This window comes from Megascapheus bottae, chromosome 27 (assembly GCF_031878675.1).
Source record: "Megascapheus bottae isolate mThoBot1 chromosome 27, mThoBot2.hap1, whole genome shotgun sequence".
Lineage (NCBI taxonomy): Eukaryota > Metazoa > Chordata > Mammalia > Rodentia > Geomyidae > Megascapheus > Megascapheus bottae.
The window spans coordinates 14,647,646-14,664,158 of NC_143535.1; the positions used below are offsets into that span (position 1 = coordinate 14,647,646).

Consider the following 16,513-nt stretch of genomic DNA (forward strand, 5'->3'; position numbering starts at 1 on the left):
ACAAAAGGAAAGGGAGAAAATGCTTTCCCCAAGAAGAAAGACATTGCTGAGGGGGAAAAGAAAAATACTTCCACGGTGGCTGGATTTGGAGTGGGGCTTGGTTTTTTTGTTTGTTTCTATATTTTGTTGTTGCTTTGCTTTGGTTTGTTTCTTGTTTTTGATAATACTAGAGCTTGAACTCTGGGTCTCACACTTGCTAGGTAAGTATTCTATCATTTGAGCTATATCCCCAGCCTCTGGTGGCTGCTTTTAAATGAAGTCCAAACCCATTAGCCAGGGTAGGTACCAAAGACTTTATCTAGCTGAAGCCACTCACAAACAAGGATACAGTGGACAAAGACAGTGAGACAAGGGTTGTAAAGATGGAATCAGCCTTGGAAGGAAGAAATCTCGCTGAGAGATAAAGCAGAATCCTGGCTCTGTTACAAAAAGAGTCAAGATTGAGAAAATGTACAGAAAGTTGACTTCACATCCCAAGGAAGAGCTCACCTGAAATAATTTCAGAGACACCCCTTTATCTCCTCCCCTGTCTGAACCTTCCAGTCTCCTGGGTCTGGGAGGGTTTTTGAACATCCCAAGGAATCACCCCTTCCCTAAGCCCCCAAACATGGAAGAAATTTTTCCAGGATTGGGATTAACTGTATCAATAAACACATAAAATTCCCAGACTCCTCTGTTATGTTGTCATCCAAGTTCATACATTATTGCCCTCAGGTAACCAAACATTTCCCTCTCAGGACACAGATAAATGTTTCTAGAAAAACACACACATACACACACACACCACATATCTGCATACCCGGAGAAGAGATAAGGGAGAGATTTAATTCAACTGTAGCCAAACGCTTTTCCTTGCCAGGCATTACTCTACAGGTTATCACAGTTTAGTTTTTTGGAAGAAAGCAAGGAAGGGCAGTTCAGTTGTTTGCCTTTATCAGACTCTCCTTCCTCCTCTTCCAGCTTTATAAAGGAAGCTAGTGGCTAGCCTTATACAACACCTCACTCTGAACACCTTCCATCTACCTGAGAAGAAAATGAAAACACTACTCTTCCTGAGCTTATTTCTTCTCTGCTTTCCAGAGAGTAAGTTTCAACAATGGGGAGTGGGGAGAGGGAGGAACAAGAGAAGGAGGGCTCTTGGGAGTCCTATTCTATACTCAGTGTCTCCAGGCATTGGGGCTCAAACCTGAAGCCTCTGTAGAACCTGAGCCTCTGGATGATTGCAGAGGTTAAAATATGATGTTCTTAATTAAGTAGAAAATGTTCTCATCATTGGGAAAGAAGAAAACAATTTTCAGACCCCTCGACTTGGCAAACAAACTTTGCCCGTTTCCATTTTCCACATTCATAACACACTTTTTTTGTGTGTGGGTCATGGGGTTTGAACTCTGGGCTTGGGCATTGTCCCTGAGCTCTTCAGCTCAAGGCTACCACCCCACCCCTGGAGCCACAGCCCCACTTCCTGTTTTCTAGTGATTAATTGAAGATAAGAGTCTCAACTCAGTCTTTTGTGCCTGGGCTGGCTTTAACCAAGATCCTCAGATCTCAGCCTCCAGCGTAGCTAGGATTACAGGTGTGAGCCACCATGCCCAGCTACATAATATACTTTTATCCTGTATTTTGTCCAATACTTTTTTAGTTTCCCTTTTCTCTCTCTTTATTCCTAGATAGGGTGTATACAAATAGTCCAGGCTGACTTCAAAGTTATATTTCTCCTACCTCCACTTCTCAAATGCTGAGATTACAGGCATACCCCCACCATACATGTTCTCTAGTTGTTTCTTTTCATGATGGTTTTGCTGAATTTCCTTTTGGAATTCACCTTTAAATACTGGGATTAAACACTTGAGACTGGCCCTATAGATAGACTCTCCCCTGTGTTAGATCCTCCACGTCTATGTCAATACAATCTGTGTGTTGAACATTTTTCAATTCTGTGTCTCTAGACAGATAGCTGTTCTGAACTTTAGCTTGTATCAACAAACACTATTCCTTTTGGAAGTCAGCACTCAAATATATAATGTAATATATATTATATTATAAAATATATTAGCAATATTATGAATATATAACATTATATAATAGATCTATGATATGAAATATTATATATTTAAATATAATATATAGCAAATATATCTTATCACTACCTGAAAATTAATGACCAGTGTTTGTGCTTCCTACCTACTTAATGTATCTCAAATATGATGGCAATTTCAATATCATATTAATAACATAGAAGTCATAAAAGGTTTTAGAGAAAGTTTGGCTTATTCTTCTATCAATTTAATCATGATAAAGACTTTTAAAAAATGATTCAAAATAATCCAAAATTCTTGGAGAAGAAAAAAAGACGAACAAATTCGACTCTATAAAGATCAAAATATTCATTGTGATAAGAGGCAAAAAGATAACTCACATCCCAGGAAAAATAGTTACTATCCCTAATGTGTCGTGAGTTCTATTAAAAAATCAAAAAGGAGAAGACCACAATCTAACAAAAAAAAGGGTAAAGAAAATTGACTTTTCACATGAAGGAGCATACAAATAGCCATTATGCATATGAAAACTTGCTCACTGTCATTTCTTATAAAAGAGAAGTGCCATTTAAAAGAACAACAAATACAAAATGTCCCCTAGTAGATTATCAACATCTACAAGTTTGATAATTTACTACAGTTTCCCATTCTGAAGAGAGAATTTTCTAAGCATTGGTAACAAGGTTATAGATATTTTTGTAGATGAATGGCAGGTATTTTGTCTGACTGTTCTTTATTTTAAATTGTATTTTATTGTAGGGATGATGTACAGAGTGGTTACAGTTACACTAATCAGGTAGTGGGTACATTACTTCTTGAACATTGATACCCCTTCCCATGTTTTTCTCTCAATTTCTCCCCCCCTACTCCTTCTCAAGCATCTTGTTTTTCTTCTTCCCTTCCGTACTTCAAATGAGGTTATAGTTTTATTTCCTCTGAAGAACCATTTGCCAAAGTCTACCAAAATGACCACCGTTCCTCCTCCTTCTCCTCCTTCTTTTGTAAGTCATGGGGCTTGAGCTCAGGGCCTGAGCACTGTCCTTGAGCTTTCTCAAGGCTAGCTCTCTACCACTTGAGCCACAGCACCACTTCTAGCTTTTTCTATGTATGTAATACTGAGGAATCGAACCCAGGTCTTTGTGCCTGCTGGGTAAGCACTCTACCACTAGGCCAAATTCCTGGTCCCTCTTCTTTTTAATCCAGCAATTTTGCTTCTATGAAAATAATCTTGTGCTCACACACAAGTGAAATTCTATCATAATAACCTCACTATGTTGGACTGTAGAAGCCTTATTTATTGGAGCAAATAATAACAAAAAGCGCTAATACCTTGGAGTGGAGACAGACAGGCACATGGCCAGTGCCTGAGGAACTGTATTTGGCATGCTCCTCACGTTCACCTTGAACTGCACAGCAAGAGGGGAGCCTGGCTCCTCTCTCATCTTTCCCGCCACATGTCTAGATGTTTTAAGTATTTGACTAAATTATTTCTATATCTTTTCATCCTTCTTTTTCTTTTGTTGGCTATGGGGCTTGAACTCAGGGTCTTCACTCTGTCCCTAACATTTCTGCTCATAGCTAGCTCTCTACCACTTTGGGCCATCATCCCACTTCTGGATTTCTGATGGTTAATTGGAAATAGAACTCTAATGGATTTTCCTGTTCCGACTGGCTTGCGATCTGAGATCCTCGGATCCTCCTCGTCACCTAACTCATGAAACTACTTTAAGCAGAAATCCCACAAATCCCAGCTGATAGAGTTGAATGACAATGTAGTCCATATGCAATACTAAAAAGCCTCTTTTTGTTGCTATAACTTCACTTTTCCCATTGGTTCACAGCCCAGCTGAAATATTCTGTTTTCTCTCTGCCCTACAGCTATAAGTCTGCTCTGTAATACCTGCTTGTATGCACGTAAAGCTAACTGTTTCGCTGGCCAAGGGACTTGTACGGCACAAGAACATGGGTGGTGTGCAGCCATAGTTCACTACAAGGGTAAGTGGGGCTCATGCAGACTCCCAAATTACCTCAAAGAATCATCACAGCTGCTCTCCATGGAAACACAAAAGAATCAAAAGTGGAGATAGGTCAACGAAGAGTTCTTTCCATCTTTTCATGGAAGGATTTGATTTCGGCATCAGTTAGTGGGAGCATGATCTTCAAGAAGCAAGCAAAGGGAATGCAATGCTAAGGCTTTTTCCTTTTGGCAGCTGAGTTTTAGAGAGCCAGGATTAAGACAGTCACCTCCAGCAATTACAACAGTCTTCTTTGTTTTTAGGAGGAAAGCATCTATACTCACAGCAATTGTGTAAATCAAATTGCGTTGAAGAGGAATTCAGCGATGAGGACGAGATGAATGTGACCCTGTGCTGTCAAAAACACTTATGTAATATTTTCTAGATGGAGAACAAGATCTTGCAGAAAACCATCTTCTGTTCAAGATCCAGAATCACATAGCAGCCAACACGAGCAACTTCCTTTCCTCCATCTAATTTCACTGTGGCCTAAGACCTCTGAGGCCTATAAAATCATGAGCATTGCAAAAACAATTCCACTCTCAGCTGTGTCCTCTATTGATTTGTAATTTCTAGACTTGTAGTAGGAACCTACCCCCTAAAGATTTCATTATTTTTTTAATACCTAATCTCTAGAAACCATGAATTGTGTCTTATATTACAAAAGAGACATTGAAGACATAGTTAAGGATCTTGAAACAGGAGGTTATTTTCGATTATCTGGGAACTGGGATGTCTAAATGCAACTACAAGAGTTTTTATAAGATAGAGGGGATTTAGTATGCCCTTGTTTCTGGACGGTTGGGTAAATGCCAAGTAGTGGAATTGCTGGGTCATAGGGGATCTCTATGTTTAGTCTTTTGAGAAACTGCCATACTGCTTTCCATAGTGATTGAATGAGTTTGCACTTCCACCAACAGTGTAGTAGTGATCCCTCCTGGTCACATCCCCTCCAGCATCTGTTGTTATTAGTTTTCCTGATCCTGGCCATTCTAACTGGAGTGAGGTGGAATCTTAGAGTTGTTTTGATTTGCATTTCTTTTATGACCAGAGATGTCGAGCATTTCTTCATGTGTCTATAGGCCATTTTCATTGCAGCACTATTTACCATAGCAAAGATATGGAACCCACCCAGATGTTCCTCAGTTGATGAGTGGATCAACAAGATGTGGTATTTATACACAATGGAATTCTATGTTGCTGTCAGAAAGAATGACATCGCCCCATTTGTAAGGAATGGAAGGACTTAGAAAAAATCATATTAAGTGAAATAAGCCAGACTCAAAGGAACATAGGCCCAATAGTCTCCCTCATTTGTCATAATCAGTAGAAGCCTTGGCCTCTCCTAGCAGAGATTTACAATAGAACAAAATTGAGAGACATTAGGCCAAATAGTACGACACTAAATGTAAGGACCTCCAGGATAAGGAAACAAAAGCCATATAATGGGTGACTGTTGTCCTTAATGTACTATGTTATCTCTCATCTCTTTTGCCATCCCTTGGTTATCTCATATTGTTACAATTTTTCACCTTGTCATCTTATATATTTTATATGTGCTTAATTGGTTATTTGAAATTGGATAGGGAAGGGGAAGAATCAAGATAAGTGGGGGTGTAGGGGGGAGGGAAATGGGGACCATTGTCGCGACTCCCTCGGCCGGCAAGGAAGGACACGACAAAGATAACTTCTTCTCGAGCAGCAGTTTAGTCAGCAAGCTAGTACAGCCATGCTGGGTCAACCCCAACTTCCTCAAACATAGATCTTAACTAGGCCTATCAACCAATCACAATTATTTCCTTAAACACTAACATCCAATCAACTACAGCATATCTCCAGCACACTCCGGACACACAGCAATATGGCTACATGCATACTTCCGATCACGCATTAAGGGCATGAACAGTCAAATCTCTTCCTGGAAACTTTTAGATAAACAACTCAGAAAAGCAACCATGGAGGCGGATGTCAGTGCCATCTTGTAATGGCGATTGCAATGGCTCTCTACATCTCCCCCTTTTTTCTTTTGGCCAAAATAAAACAAAAGCAGAGTGGAAATCCGGAGGCCGGCTGAACCTTCGGAGGTCCCTCTTGCTCTTATAAGAAGGTAAGGGATCATGCCTGTCTTAGGTTGGAGAGATGCCTCTTGGTTCTTACCCGTCATCAACATCCGATGCTTAAGTATCGGAGTCTGTCTTAGGTCGATACCAAGATCAATCTCTACACTTACCCGTCCTTGACTACTGATCCAGCATACCCAGCCAAACCTGGGGGGAGAGATTCGATTCCAGAGCAATAAGAGCTTGTTTCACAATATACTTATCACGTCTCCTCTGTGCCTGAAGTTGTCTATACATGATTACAACAAACCAACAAAATAAAACAAAACTCACACATAATATTACAATCAAAGACACACATCCAGTCCACTCCTTGATCCAATTAAAGGAGTTGGAAATCCAATTTACAAAATCTTCAACTGTAGCAATATTAACACGGGTAGAATTCACAATTATAATTTCATAGTGAAGTTGAGTGGTTAAATTCTCAAAATCCTTGGGCCAAGATTCTCTCAACATATTTCCTAATTGTCTGGACAAATTCGCCACTCGAGAATAATTATAATAGGGTAAAGAAGTAATACACAACCCAGCCCCTATACCCACACAAGACAATTGAGCATAGGAAAACAGTAAGTCAACTTGTTCCTGAAGTAAGTCCACTCTTTGATTCAATAACATGACACCGCGTGCCAAATGCTGGTTAATCTGTAACTGCATGTCCATAGTTTGAGATACCGCCTGGGACAGGGTATTCACGGTAGTTGCGGTCTGAACTGTGGTGACTAACGCGGCGGCGCTGGCTGTGGCGGTGGCGAGTAATGAAGAAACCAGGACCACCAAAGCAGTGATTCCAAGATCACGACGAGGTCTCTTCAACTGCACAATTAAATCCTTCTCAGGCACTTCTACAGGAACAGGAATAAACGTGGGCAAACGCATAACTACAACAGAATTAAACTCACTAGCATTCCAACACTGACTTAAAAAGCAGGGACAACTAGAACAATTCAATAAAGAATTATTTCCAATACAATTACTTTCAAAAACTAAAAACATAAAGGGGGGCCAAACACACACAGGACTAGCTTTATACTTAGTCTTAAATTTACAATTATTTTCCAAAGTAACATTTAAGCTTTCTCCTACTAGGGCAGCTCCTTTCTGTATAACCGAATTACTCACTGTAATGGAGCAGTTACAGTACCAAATTTCTCCCTCTTGAATAAATCCCAAAGCATTTGCTGTGGTACAGGCAAATTGTCCACATAACAGCCAAGCATTAAAAGGATTTTCAGCATCTTCCCGAGTACCTTGAAAATTAAATTTAGACTCATGAATAAAAGTAGTATTTCCAGCAGTATGAATTTTAGGAGAAAAGGTAAATCCATATCCTATCGAGGAATATCACGGGCTTTGACACCCTGTCCATTCCCAGGGCCAATTCAATGGACCAACACATTTCGAATACACTAAGGGAGGAGGAGGGTTCCAAGCTTTATAAGAAAATATAGGGATTCTAGCACTAAATTCTACCACTACAGTTTTGGTCACATTCCCATTCTTAACACTAGGATATTCTGTACTATTAAACTTTCCTACCTTATGCTCTTGTAAGTATATACAAATATCACTATAAAATTGATTCAGGGTAAAACACAAGGATGAAGATAACATTACAGATAACGAATAATTTCCTTTCTCATAACAATAAGGTAAAAATGGCAATTTCAAGGAGCTACTACTGGTAAAAAGGTATGGAAACACTCTGGAGGTATTAGTCACAGGCATTGGAAGCGGGAAGGTCTTCATTACTGCCCATAGTAGGCGAGGCTCCACCAGCGGACAAAGTAGTATTATCAGTAATATCTTCTTTGCGGCCATCTTCTTGCACTTTTCTCACCAGGCGTTCCGACACCCAAATGGGGTCTTGTGAATTCTGTGGAAACACACAAACAGCTCCTCGTACCCAGGAGAGCACGGGGTCTGGCCCATTCCATTGGCCTGTTAATATATCTTTCCATTTTACCATTCCTTTATATAGTCCCACAATTGGAATAGTATGCCGCTCCGCAGCGGAGTGGCCTTGAGTGTCCAAATTTAAAAAATTTATGGTAAAAAGGGCTAAGGAAATTCTTTCTTTTGGTGTCCTATTGTGCCCAATTCCCTCTTTTTGTTTTTGTAAATAAATTTTTAAGGTGCGATGAGCACGTTCCACAACGCCTTGCCCTTGAGGATTATATGCTAATCCATGAGAAATCTGTACTCCCATGGTTTGGCAGAAGGCAAGAAATTGTTTACTAGTATAGGCAGGGCCATTATCAGTTTTTAATAAGTAGGGCATTCCCCAGGAAGCCCAGGCTTCCAAGCAATGAGTAATTACATGATGAGCTGTTTCTCCATCCAAAGGCGTAGCATGAATAATTCCAGAACATGTATCAGTTGATACGTGTAAATATTTTAACTTTCCAAATTCCGTAACATGGGTAACATTCATTTGCCAAATTTTTAGTGGAAGTAAACCACGGGGATTAACACCTAATGGCACAACTGGAAGATGGGTAACACATTTTGGGCAATTTAAAATAATTTGTCTGGCTGTCTGTCGAGACAGCTTAAATCGAGATTGCAAGGTGTGAGCATTAACATGAAATTGATGATGAAATTCTTTTTTTTTTTTTTTTTGCCAGTCCTGGGCTTGGGCTCAGGGCTTGAGCACTGTCCTTGGACTTTCTCAAGGCTAGAGCTCTACCACTTGAGCCTCAGCACCACTTCCGGCTTTTTCTGTATGTATGTGGTACCAAGGAATTGAACCCGGGTCTTCGTGCATGCTAGGCAAGCACTTTAACCACTGGGCCAAACTCCCAGCCCCGATGATGAAATTCTTGTGCTTGCATTTCCGGGGTAAGAGCAACAAAGGCCATTTGCATACGTGTGCATTTATCCACTACATCATTGCCCAAACTTAAGGGCCCAGGTAAACCAGTGTGAGCACGAATATGCAATGGAAAAAAGGGGGCTCTATGAGCGCAAATTAATTCCTGCAACTGCATAAACAAATTACATACAGTGCTATTTTTATTTATGGGTCCTGCAGCTTCTAAGAACTGCAAAGCATTAACTACAAATGCAGAATCAGAAATAAGATTAAAAGGAAAATGACAATTTTTAAAAACAGAAATTACAACCTGCAATTCTATTCTCTGTGCTGATCCAGGCTGAAACTGGCATAAAACTGGCTCTTGGCCTTCAACCAAATATGCTCCCATTCCATTCTTGGAACCATCCGTAAAAATATTGATGGCTCCAGGTATAGGTTGTCTGGCAGTAATAGTTGGGAAAATAATAGGGTGTTCCTTAAAAAACTGCAAAATTGGACTTTTTGGATAATGATTATCAATTTTTCCTGTAAATGAACAAATTAAAACAGCCCACTCAGTAAAGGTGGCGCTTAAAACTTGCATTTGCTGACTGTTATATGGAATTATAAGAAAATTAGGCTGAGTGCCAAAATGCTGCACGCTAAATTTTATTCCCAAAATAGCTAGATTGGCAACGGCGGTGGGATAATATTCGATAGATTTTGCAGGAGATATTTTCGGATGAATCCATGCTAAGGGACCATCCTGCCACAACACCCCTGTAGGCTGTTGAGATGAGGCCAAAATAACTAAAGAAATTTCTTTTCCCAATTCTATTCTTTTTTGAAAGGCCAGTTGTAACTTTTCTTCTAAAGTTTCTAAAACTTTTCTTGCTGCAGGGGTTAATTCCCTAGGCGAATCCAAACCTGATGGGCCTTGCAATAACTCATACAAAGGTTGCAACTCCTTATTACTCATAGGCAGGGAGGTTCGAATCCAATTTATATCTCCCAAAAGTTTTTGGAAATCATTCAAGGTCTTTAAATTATCTTTTTGCAACTGCTAATTTAATGGAATAATTTTTTGGGGCTGTTATTCTACTTCCCAAATAATGTACAATATTGTTCTTCTGTACCTTTTCTGGGGCTATAAATAATCCTTTATTTTCCAGACACCTTATTAATAAAATAAAAGCCTCATTCAATACCCTTTGATCTTTGGAAGCCAACAAAATATCATCCATATAGTGTAAACACCGTACTGATGAAAACTCCCCCCCCCCCCCCCCCCCCCCCCCCCCCCCCCCCCCCCCCCCCCCCCCCCCGGGCACAGGAGTTAAAGCTGCATGTACATACAATTGACACAAGGTGGGGCTATTGGCCATTCCCTGAGGTAACACAACCCATTCAAATCGCTTATCAGGGCTCTCTTGATTAATGCAGGGCAGGGTGAATGCAAACCTACAAGTATCCTTATTATTTAAAGGAATAGAAAAAAAGCAATTTTTTATATCCAGAACAATTATGGGCCATTCTTGAGGCAAAGTAGAAAGTAAAGGCAGTCCTCGCTGAACAGGCCCCATGATTTGCATTTGACTATTAATTGCTCGCAAATCATGTAATAGTCGCCATTTTCCAGATTTCTTTTTAATAACAAATATGGGAGTATTTCATGGAGATACTGAAGGGCGGACATGTCCTAATTTTAACTGTTCTTTTACCAAATTATGGGCAACTGCCAATTTCTCGGACGGGAGGGGCCATTGAGGAACCCATACAGGGTCCTTGGAAAACTGGGCATTTGAGACAAAGTGCCTAGGCCATGAGTTCAATCCCCAGGACTGGCAAAAAGGGAGAAATTTATAAAAGAAACTGGAAAGACATAACAGTAAATCACAATGGTAGAATTTTGATCCTCGTTTAAGGAAGTAAAGGGGCAGAGAGGAGTAGGGACGGGAGGAGGGAAGTAGAAAACATAAACTAGTAACTTCAATGGCATTCAGAAACCATGTTATGTTAGATGTAATTGCAATGTTATGGCTATGCCTTTCAATGTCCTTTTCCAGGCATGATGGATTATAGGCCTATGCTTTTAATCTCAGCACTCACGAGGCTGAAGTAGGATGATCTCACATTTGAGCCTGGCTTGGGTTATATATTGAAGGGTTGTCTCAGACAACTTAAAGATCTCTTCAGAGAGAGAGAGAGAGAAAAAGGGAGAGAGAGAGAGAGAGAGAGAGAGAGAGAGAGAGAGAGAGAGAGAGAGAGAGAGAGAGAGAGAGGAAGAAGAAGAAGAAGAAGAAGAAGAAGAAGAAGAAGAAGAAGAAGAAGAAGAAGAAAAAGAAAAAGAAGGAGGAGGAGGAGGAGGAGAGAGAGAGAGAGAGAGAGAGAGAGAGAGAGAGAGAGAGAGAGAGAGAGAGAGGAAGAAGGAGGAGGAGGAGGAAGAGGAGGAGGAGGAGGAGGAGGAGGAGGAGGAGGAGGAGGAGGAGGAGGAGGAGGAGATGGAGGGAGGGAGGGAGGGAGGGAGGAGAGAGGGAGAGAGATTTGGGGCCAGGAATTTGGTTTAGTGGTAGAGTGCTTGCCTAACATGCACGAAGACCCAGGTTCAATTCCTTGGTACCACATACATAGAAAAAGTTGGAAGTGGTACTGTGGCTCAAGTGATAGAGCTCTAGCCTTGAGAAAAAAGTCTAAGGACAGTGCTCAGGCCTTGAGTTCAATCCCCACAACTGGCAAAAACAACAACAACAAAAAGAGATTTTAGGGCCTGGAGTTTGGCCTATTGGTAGAGTGCTTGCCTAGCATGGAAGAAGACTCAGGTTCGATTCCTTGGTATCACATACATAGAAAAAGCTGGAAGTGGTTCTGTGACTCGCTAGCCTGGAGAAAGCCCAAGGACAGTGCTCAGGCATGAGTTCAAGTCCAGGACTGGCAAAAAAAAAAAAAAGAGACATTTTACTGAAATATTTGTAATCTTCAACACCTGATATTAACTTCAAATTATTACAGGAGGCAAGAATAACGATATAAAGACAATAAGACTGGTCATGAGTTAACTATTAGAGCTGAATTGATTAGGCTTTATTATATACAATTCCTTTTGAAATGTTGAAATATAGGCTTGTTTCTTGACATGGATCTGTGGATTTTGGAAGACTACAGGGATCTGACCTACACAAATGTAAGTGATCCATCAAAAAAAAATAGGGTTGAATAGATACTATTTAAAACGTGAAATATGGGCTATTTGTGGTGGCTGAAACCTGCAATCCTAGCTATTCATCAAGTCATAGAAGGATCACAGTTTGGTATCAAAATGGAGTAGAGGTGTGACTCATTTGGCAGAATTGCCTGTCTTAGCAAACAGGAGGCTTTGAGTTCAAGCCCCATAGGGGGAAAAAAAGGTGAAGAAACTTTGTAGGTGGTATTGAAGATTTTCAAAGGTAAAAGTGCATGCATGTGGCATATGTGTACGTGTGTGTGTGTGTGTGTGCAAGGGACAATATTGGATGTTCAAAGCAGTGGTTAAGAAAACAAATCTGTCTACTCTTCGGTTTTCTAAGATATATTGATTGCAGATTCAATGCCAAAGAAAAGTGTCATGCAAGCATGACAAAATCCTGGATCTGTTCCAGACGAAGGAAAAGAATAGGTGCTCTGTTTGCTAATCTAACCGTAGGTACTCAAACTCTCCAAGCACCTACATTTGCCACCTTCTTTGCTTCATTCATTCTATTTTCTTCTCTGAAAAATCCCAAGTGCCTTAGAGGTAACAGAGATAAAAGAAGAAGAGATACGGTGAGATTACCCCCTCCCACTCAATTCTGAATTTAAGGAATAATGTAAATTGAACTTCACAACATCTTGTTGTATGTGACCCTGGGGACCTAAAATAGTGTTGGATTTTATGCCTTGGCAACAAGTGGAATAATAGCTCTCGGGACCTATTTTTGCTTTTCCAGGTCTTATCCTCAGGCAACTCCCAAAGGCACACTAGGCTTTTTTTTTTTTCCCTTTTTTTAAGGTATATTAAAACAACAAAAATGGTCATGCCAGGCAAAGGTGGCTCACCCCTGTAATCCCTAAGGCTGAAAGGTGGAGGAATGTGATTGGGGGCAGGAAAGACAACGATGAAACACATCCAATTACCCAGCAGAAAGTCAAAAAGTGAAGTTGTGGTTCAAGTGTAGAGCACCAGTCAAACAAAAAAGCTAAAGAACAGCATTAAATCCTGAGTTCAGGCCCCAGTATTGGCACAAATAAAAAGAATATGTAAGAACCGGGAATGTCAGAGGGTCACTCGGCTGCCAAAGCCTAACCGCGCCGCCACATTTAACACCAGTGGTTACAGTTTACACGCGCAGGCCAGGCGGGTTTGGACAGTTCCAACTAGGCGCCAGCAATCCCGGCCTTCCGGGTACCTGTGGGTGTGGTGTGGAGGGGCGGGGGTGGGGCCAAAGAAAATGTGAACCAATTATAATGTAGATATGGAATACGTTGGCTCTATAGACCAATCAGAGCGCTGGGGGGCGGGGCCGAGGGCGCGGGTTCGCTCGCGGGGTTTAAACCCCGGTCGTTAACGGCAGTGCTTTCTGCGCTTGCGCGGCCGAAGGACCCTAACGGAAGCCGTCGGCGCTCGGCTAGCCGTGCGGGCTCCGGGACTCGAGTGGCGAGCGGAGCGCGGGGGACCAGGTGAGTGGGGCGGATGCGGAGAGCGGCGGGGCTGGGGGTTGCGGAAACCCGGGTTGGGTGGCATCGAGTCCGGGGGACGGGGGCGTCCCCGGTCCCCCGGGGTATCCCGCACCTGCAGCCAGGTAAACGCAGGGCGGGTTTGCCGAGCCAGCCTTGCGGTGCCGGCCGCGGGGCGCCGGGCGTCCGTCGCCGCTCGAGGTCACACGTCGTGCGGGCTGCCCCAGCCGGAGGGCGAGGCCGGGGACCCTCCCCAGGGAAGCATCGGAGCGCCCCGGGGGGCCTCCTCACCTGACACGCGATGCTTTAGCATAGCCAGGCCCCACCCTGCGCTGAAAGCCAGTCTTTCAGTATTGTTTTTTAATCACACACTGGCGGGGAATATGGCTTGGTGACAGTGCTTGCCTAGCACTCATGAGTACTAAAGGCTGGCAGGGGCGCTGTGGCTCAAGTGGTGGAGTGCTAGCCTTGAGCAAAAAAGAAGCTTCAAGGCAGTCCCCAGGCCCTGAATTCAAGCCCCAGGCCTGGAAACACACGCGCACACACGCGCACACACACACACACACACACACACACACACACACACACACACACGCTAACTAATAATGCATCTATCATTCTAGCAGTGGAGAGGATCCTGGTTCCAAGGTTCCAAGCCTGCCTGGGTAGAAGTTCATGAAATTTATTCTGTTGTGGAAAGCAAAAAATAGGAGGGGTTCTGACCCAGGCCCAGGCCTGATCCTGGGTAAGAAGCAAGATCCTACCTTAAATGCAGCCAATACACTGGTGGCTCGTATCTGTACTCCTAGCAACTCAGGAGAGTTGACACCTGGAGGATTGGGGTTCGAAACCAGTCTGAACAGGAAAGTCTTCAAGGCTCCAGCTCCCAAATACCGTGCAAAAGGCAGGGCTGGAGGCATGGTTCAAGTAGTTGAGTACTAGCCAAATACAATGTGCCTCATTCCCTCAATAATATACAAAGAATGTTTCTACATCAAATGTAGACTTTTTTTTTTTTTTTTGCCAGTCCTGGGCTTAAGCTCAGGGCCTGAGCACTGTCCTTGGATTTTTCTCAAGGCTAGAACTCTACCACTTGAGCCTCAGCACCACTTCTGGCTTTTTCTAAGTATGTGGTACCAAGGAATCCAACCCGGGTCTTTGTGCATGCTAGGCAAGCACTCTTACCACTAGGCCAAACTCCCAGCCCCTAAACATTATTTTTTTTTAACCTGTCACAATAGATTAAATTCAGAACCTTCCACTTAGGAAAGTCTCTACAGCAAGAGTGCTCAACTAGTCCTTTCAATTTTAGGTTTTGGGTTTTTGTGTTTTCCTCCTTTACATAAGGTCTTGAAGTTTTGCCTCAAAACTTGATCCTTCTATTGCTGCACCTCCTTAGTAGTTGGGATTATATATATTGATCACTACTTCTAGAGCTACTACTATTTTTAATGAATGTGTGAGTTTTAATTCAATGCCTCAAGCGTACTTAGTCTGGCACTACCACTGAGCCATGTTTTTGTTGTTTTCTCTGATTATTTTTAGGGCAGTGACTTGTTTTCTGCCTGGGCAGCCTAAACTGAGCCTGTCTTAGGCTTCCCATAGTTACTGGGATCATAGACATGCACAACCTCGTCCAGCTTCCCTTTGCTGAGATAGGATTTCACAGACATTTCTGCCCAGGCTGGCCTGGACCCATGATCCACACCTTCCACTTAATTTAGGATACCACTGTGCTGAACTATAGTTTGAGAAAAGGGTCTCAAGAACTTTTCCACCCAAGCTGGCCTCAAACCATGATTCTCTTATTCTCAGCCTCACAAGTAGCTAGAATTACATGTGTGAGCCACCAGCACTCAGCTTAGTGCTTGATTCTTCAAGCTGTCCACTTACCTCCATGTGGTTGAGGAACCTGTTATAACTTCAGACCCTGCTCTATCTACATTGAAAATACCTAACATTCTACTCTAGAAATCCTTCCATTTGTACCTAGCTAAAGCTAGGATACTGCATCACTTAAGACTTTTGAAGAAAAATATTGTTAGGTATTAAGGTTGTTTCTTTTAGGGTTTGAACTCAGAGCCTTGTTTGCTAAGCAGGGGCTCTACCACTTGGGCCACGCCTCCCATCTCACACCATCACATCTTAGTATTAAAAGAATTGGCCATGACCAAGGGGTTTTGTTAAGGTTTACCTTTCTTTATTGTGAAGAGCTACACATGTTTGGAGGCAGGGGAGTGTGTCATAACTGAAAAAAACAGAAAAACACTTTAGTCATTGTATAATATCTGTGCTATCAACCAATCTCTTGGTTTGTCAGATTTCTCCCTACCTAGCCAGAGCCCTGCAAAGCACTATATGTACATATATTTTCATTTTTACTTTACAACTTATTAAAATAAGTTTATTTAAAAAATGGAAAAAGCTGGCCAGAGCTTGGTGGTTCATGCCTGTAATCCTTGCTACTCAGGAGGCCGAAATCTGAGGATCCCCATTCAAAGCCAGCCCAGGCATGAGTCTGTGAGTCTCTTATCTCCAGCTAACCACCAGAAAACCAGAAGTGGCACTGTGGCTCAAAGTGATGAGTGCTAGCCTGGAGCTGAAGAGCTCACGGACAGCACCCAAGACCAGAGTTTAAGACCCACAACTGACCAGGAAAAAAGAAATGTTTTTAAAAAAGGAAAAAGCCAGGTCTAAGCCAGGGGTGGGGCGCATTCATTCTTCAAAGGGCCGTTTAGATGTTTATAACATCGTTTGGGGGCCAAACAAAATTGTGGTGCAGGCAGATGAGCCATGGGCAGCCCATGAGCAGCATACATTCTGCCCTGCCATGCACCAAGTGGGTCTGAAGCC

The 16,513-nt window shown here is 42.2% G+C and overlaps 1 protein-coding gene across 1 annotated transcript; it reads left to right on the forward strand.

The window, feature by feature from the left end:
• The first annotated feature begins 1,004 nt into the window (after positions 1-1,004).
• Pate4 (prostate and testis expressed 4) lies at positions 1,005-4,436 on the forward strand. Its single transcript, XM_090319757.1, has 3 exons — positions 1,005-1,083; positions 3,915-4,031; positions 4,315-4,436. Exons 1-3 carry the CDS (start codon positions 1,035-1,037, stop codon positions 4,434-4,436), a joined length of 288 nt encoding a protein of 95 aa, XP_090175883.1. The 5' UTR covers positions 1,005-1,034.
• Positions 4,437-16,513: the final 12,077 nt, after the last annotated feature.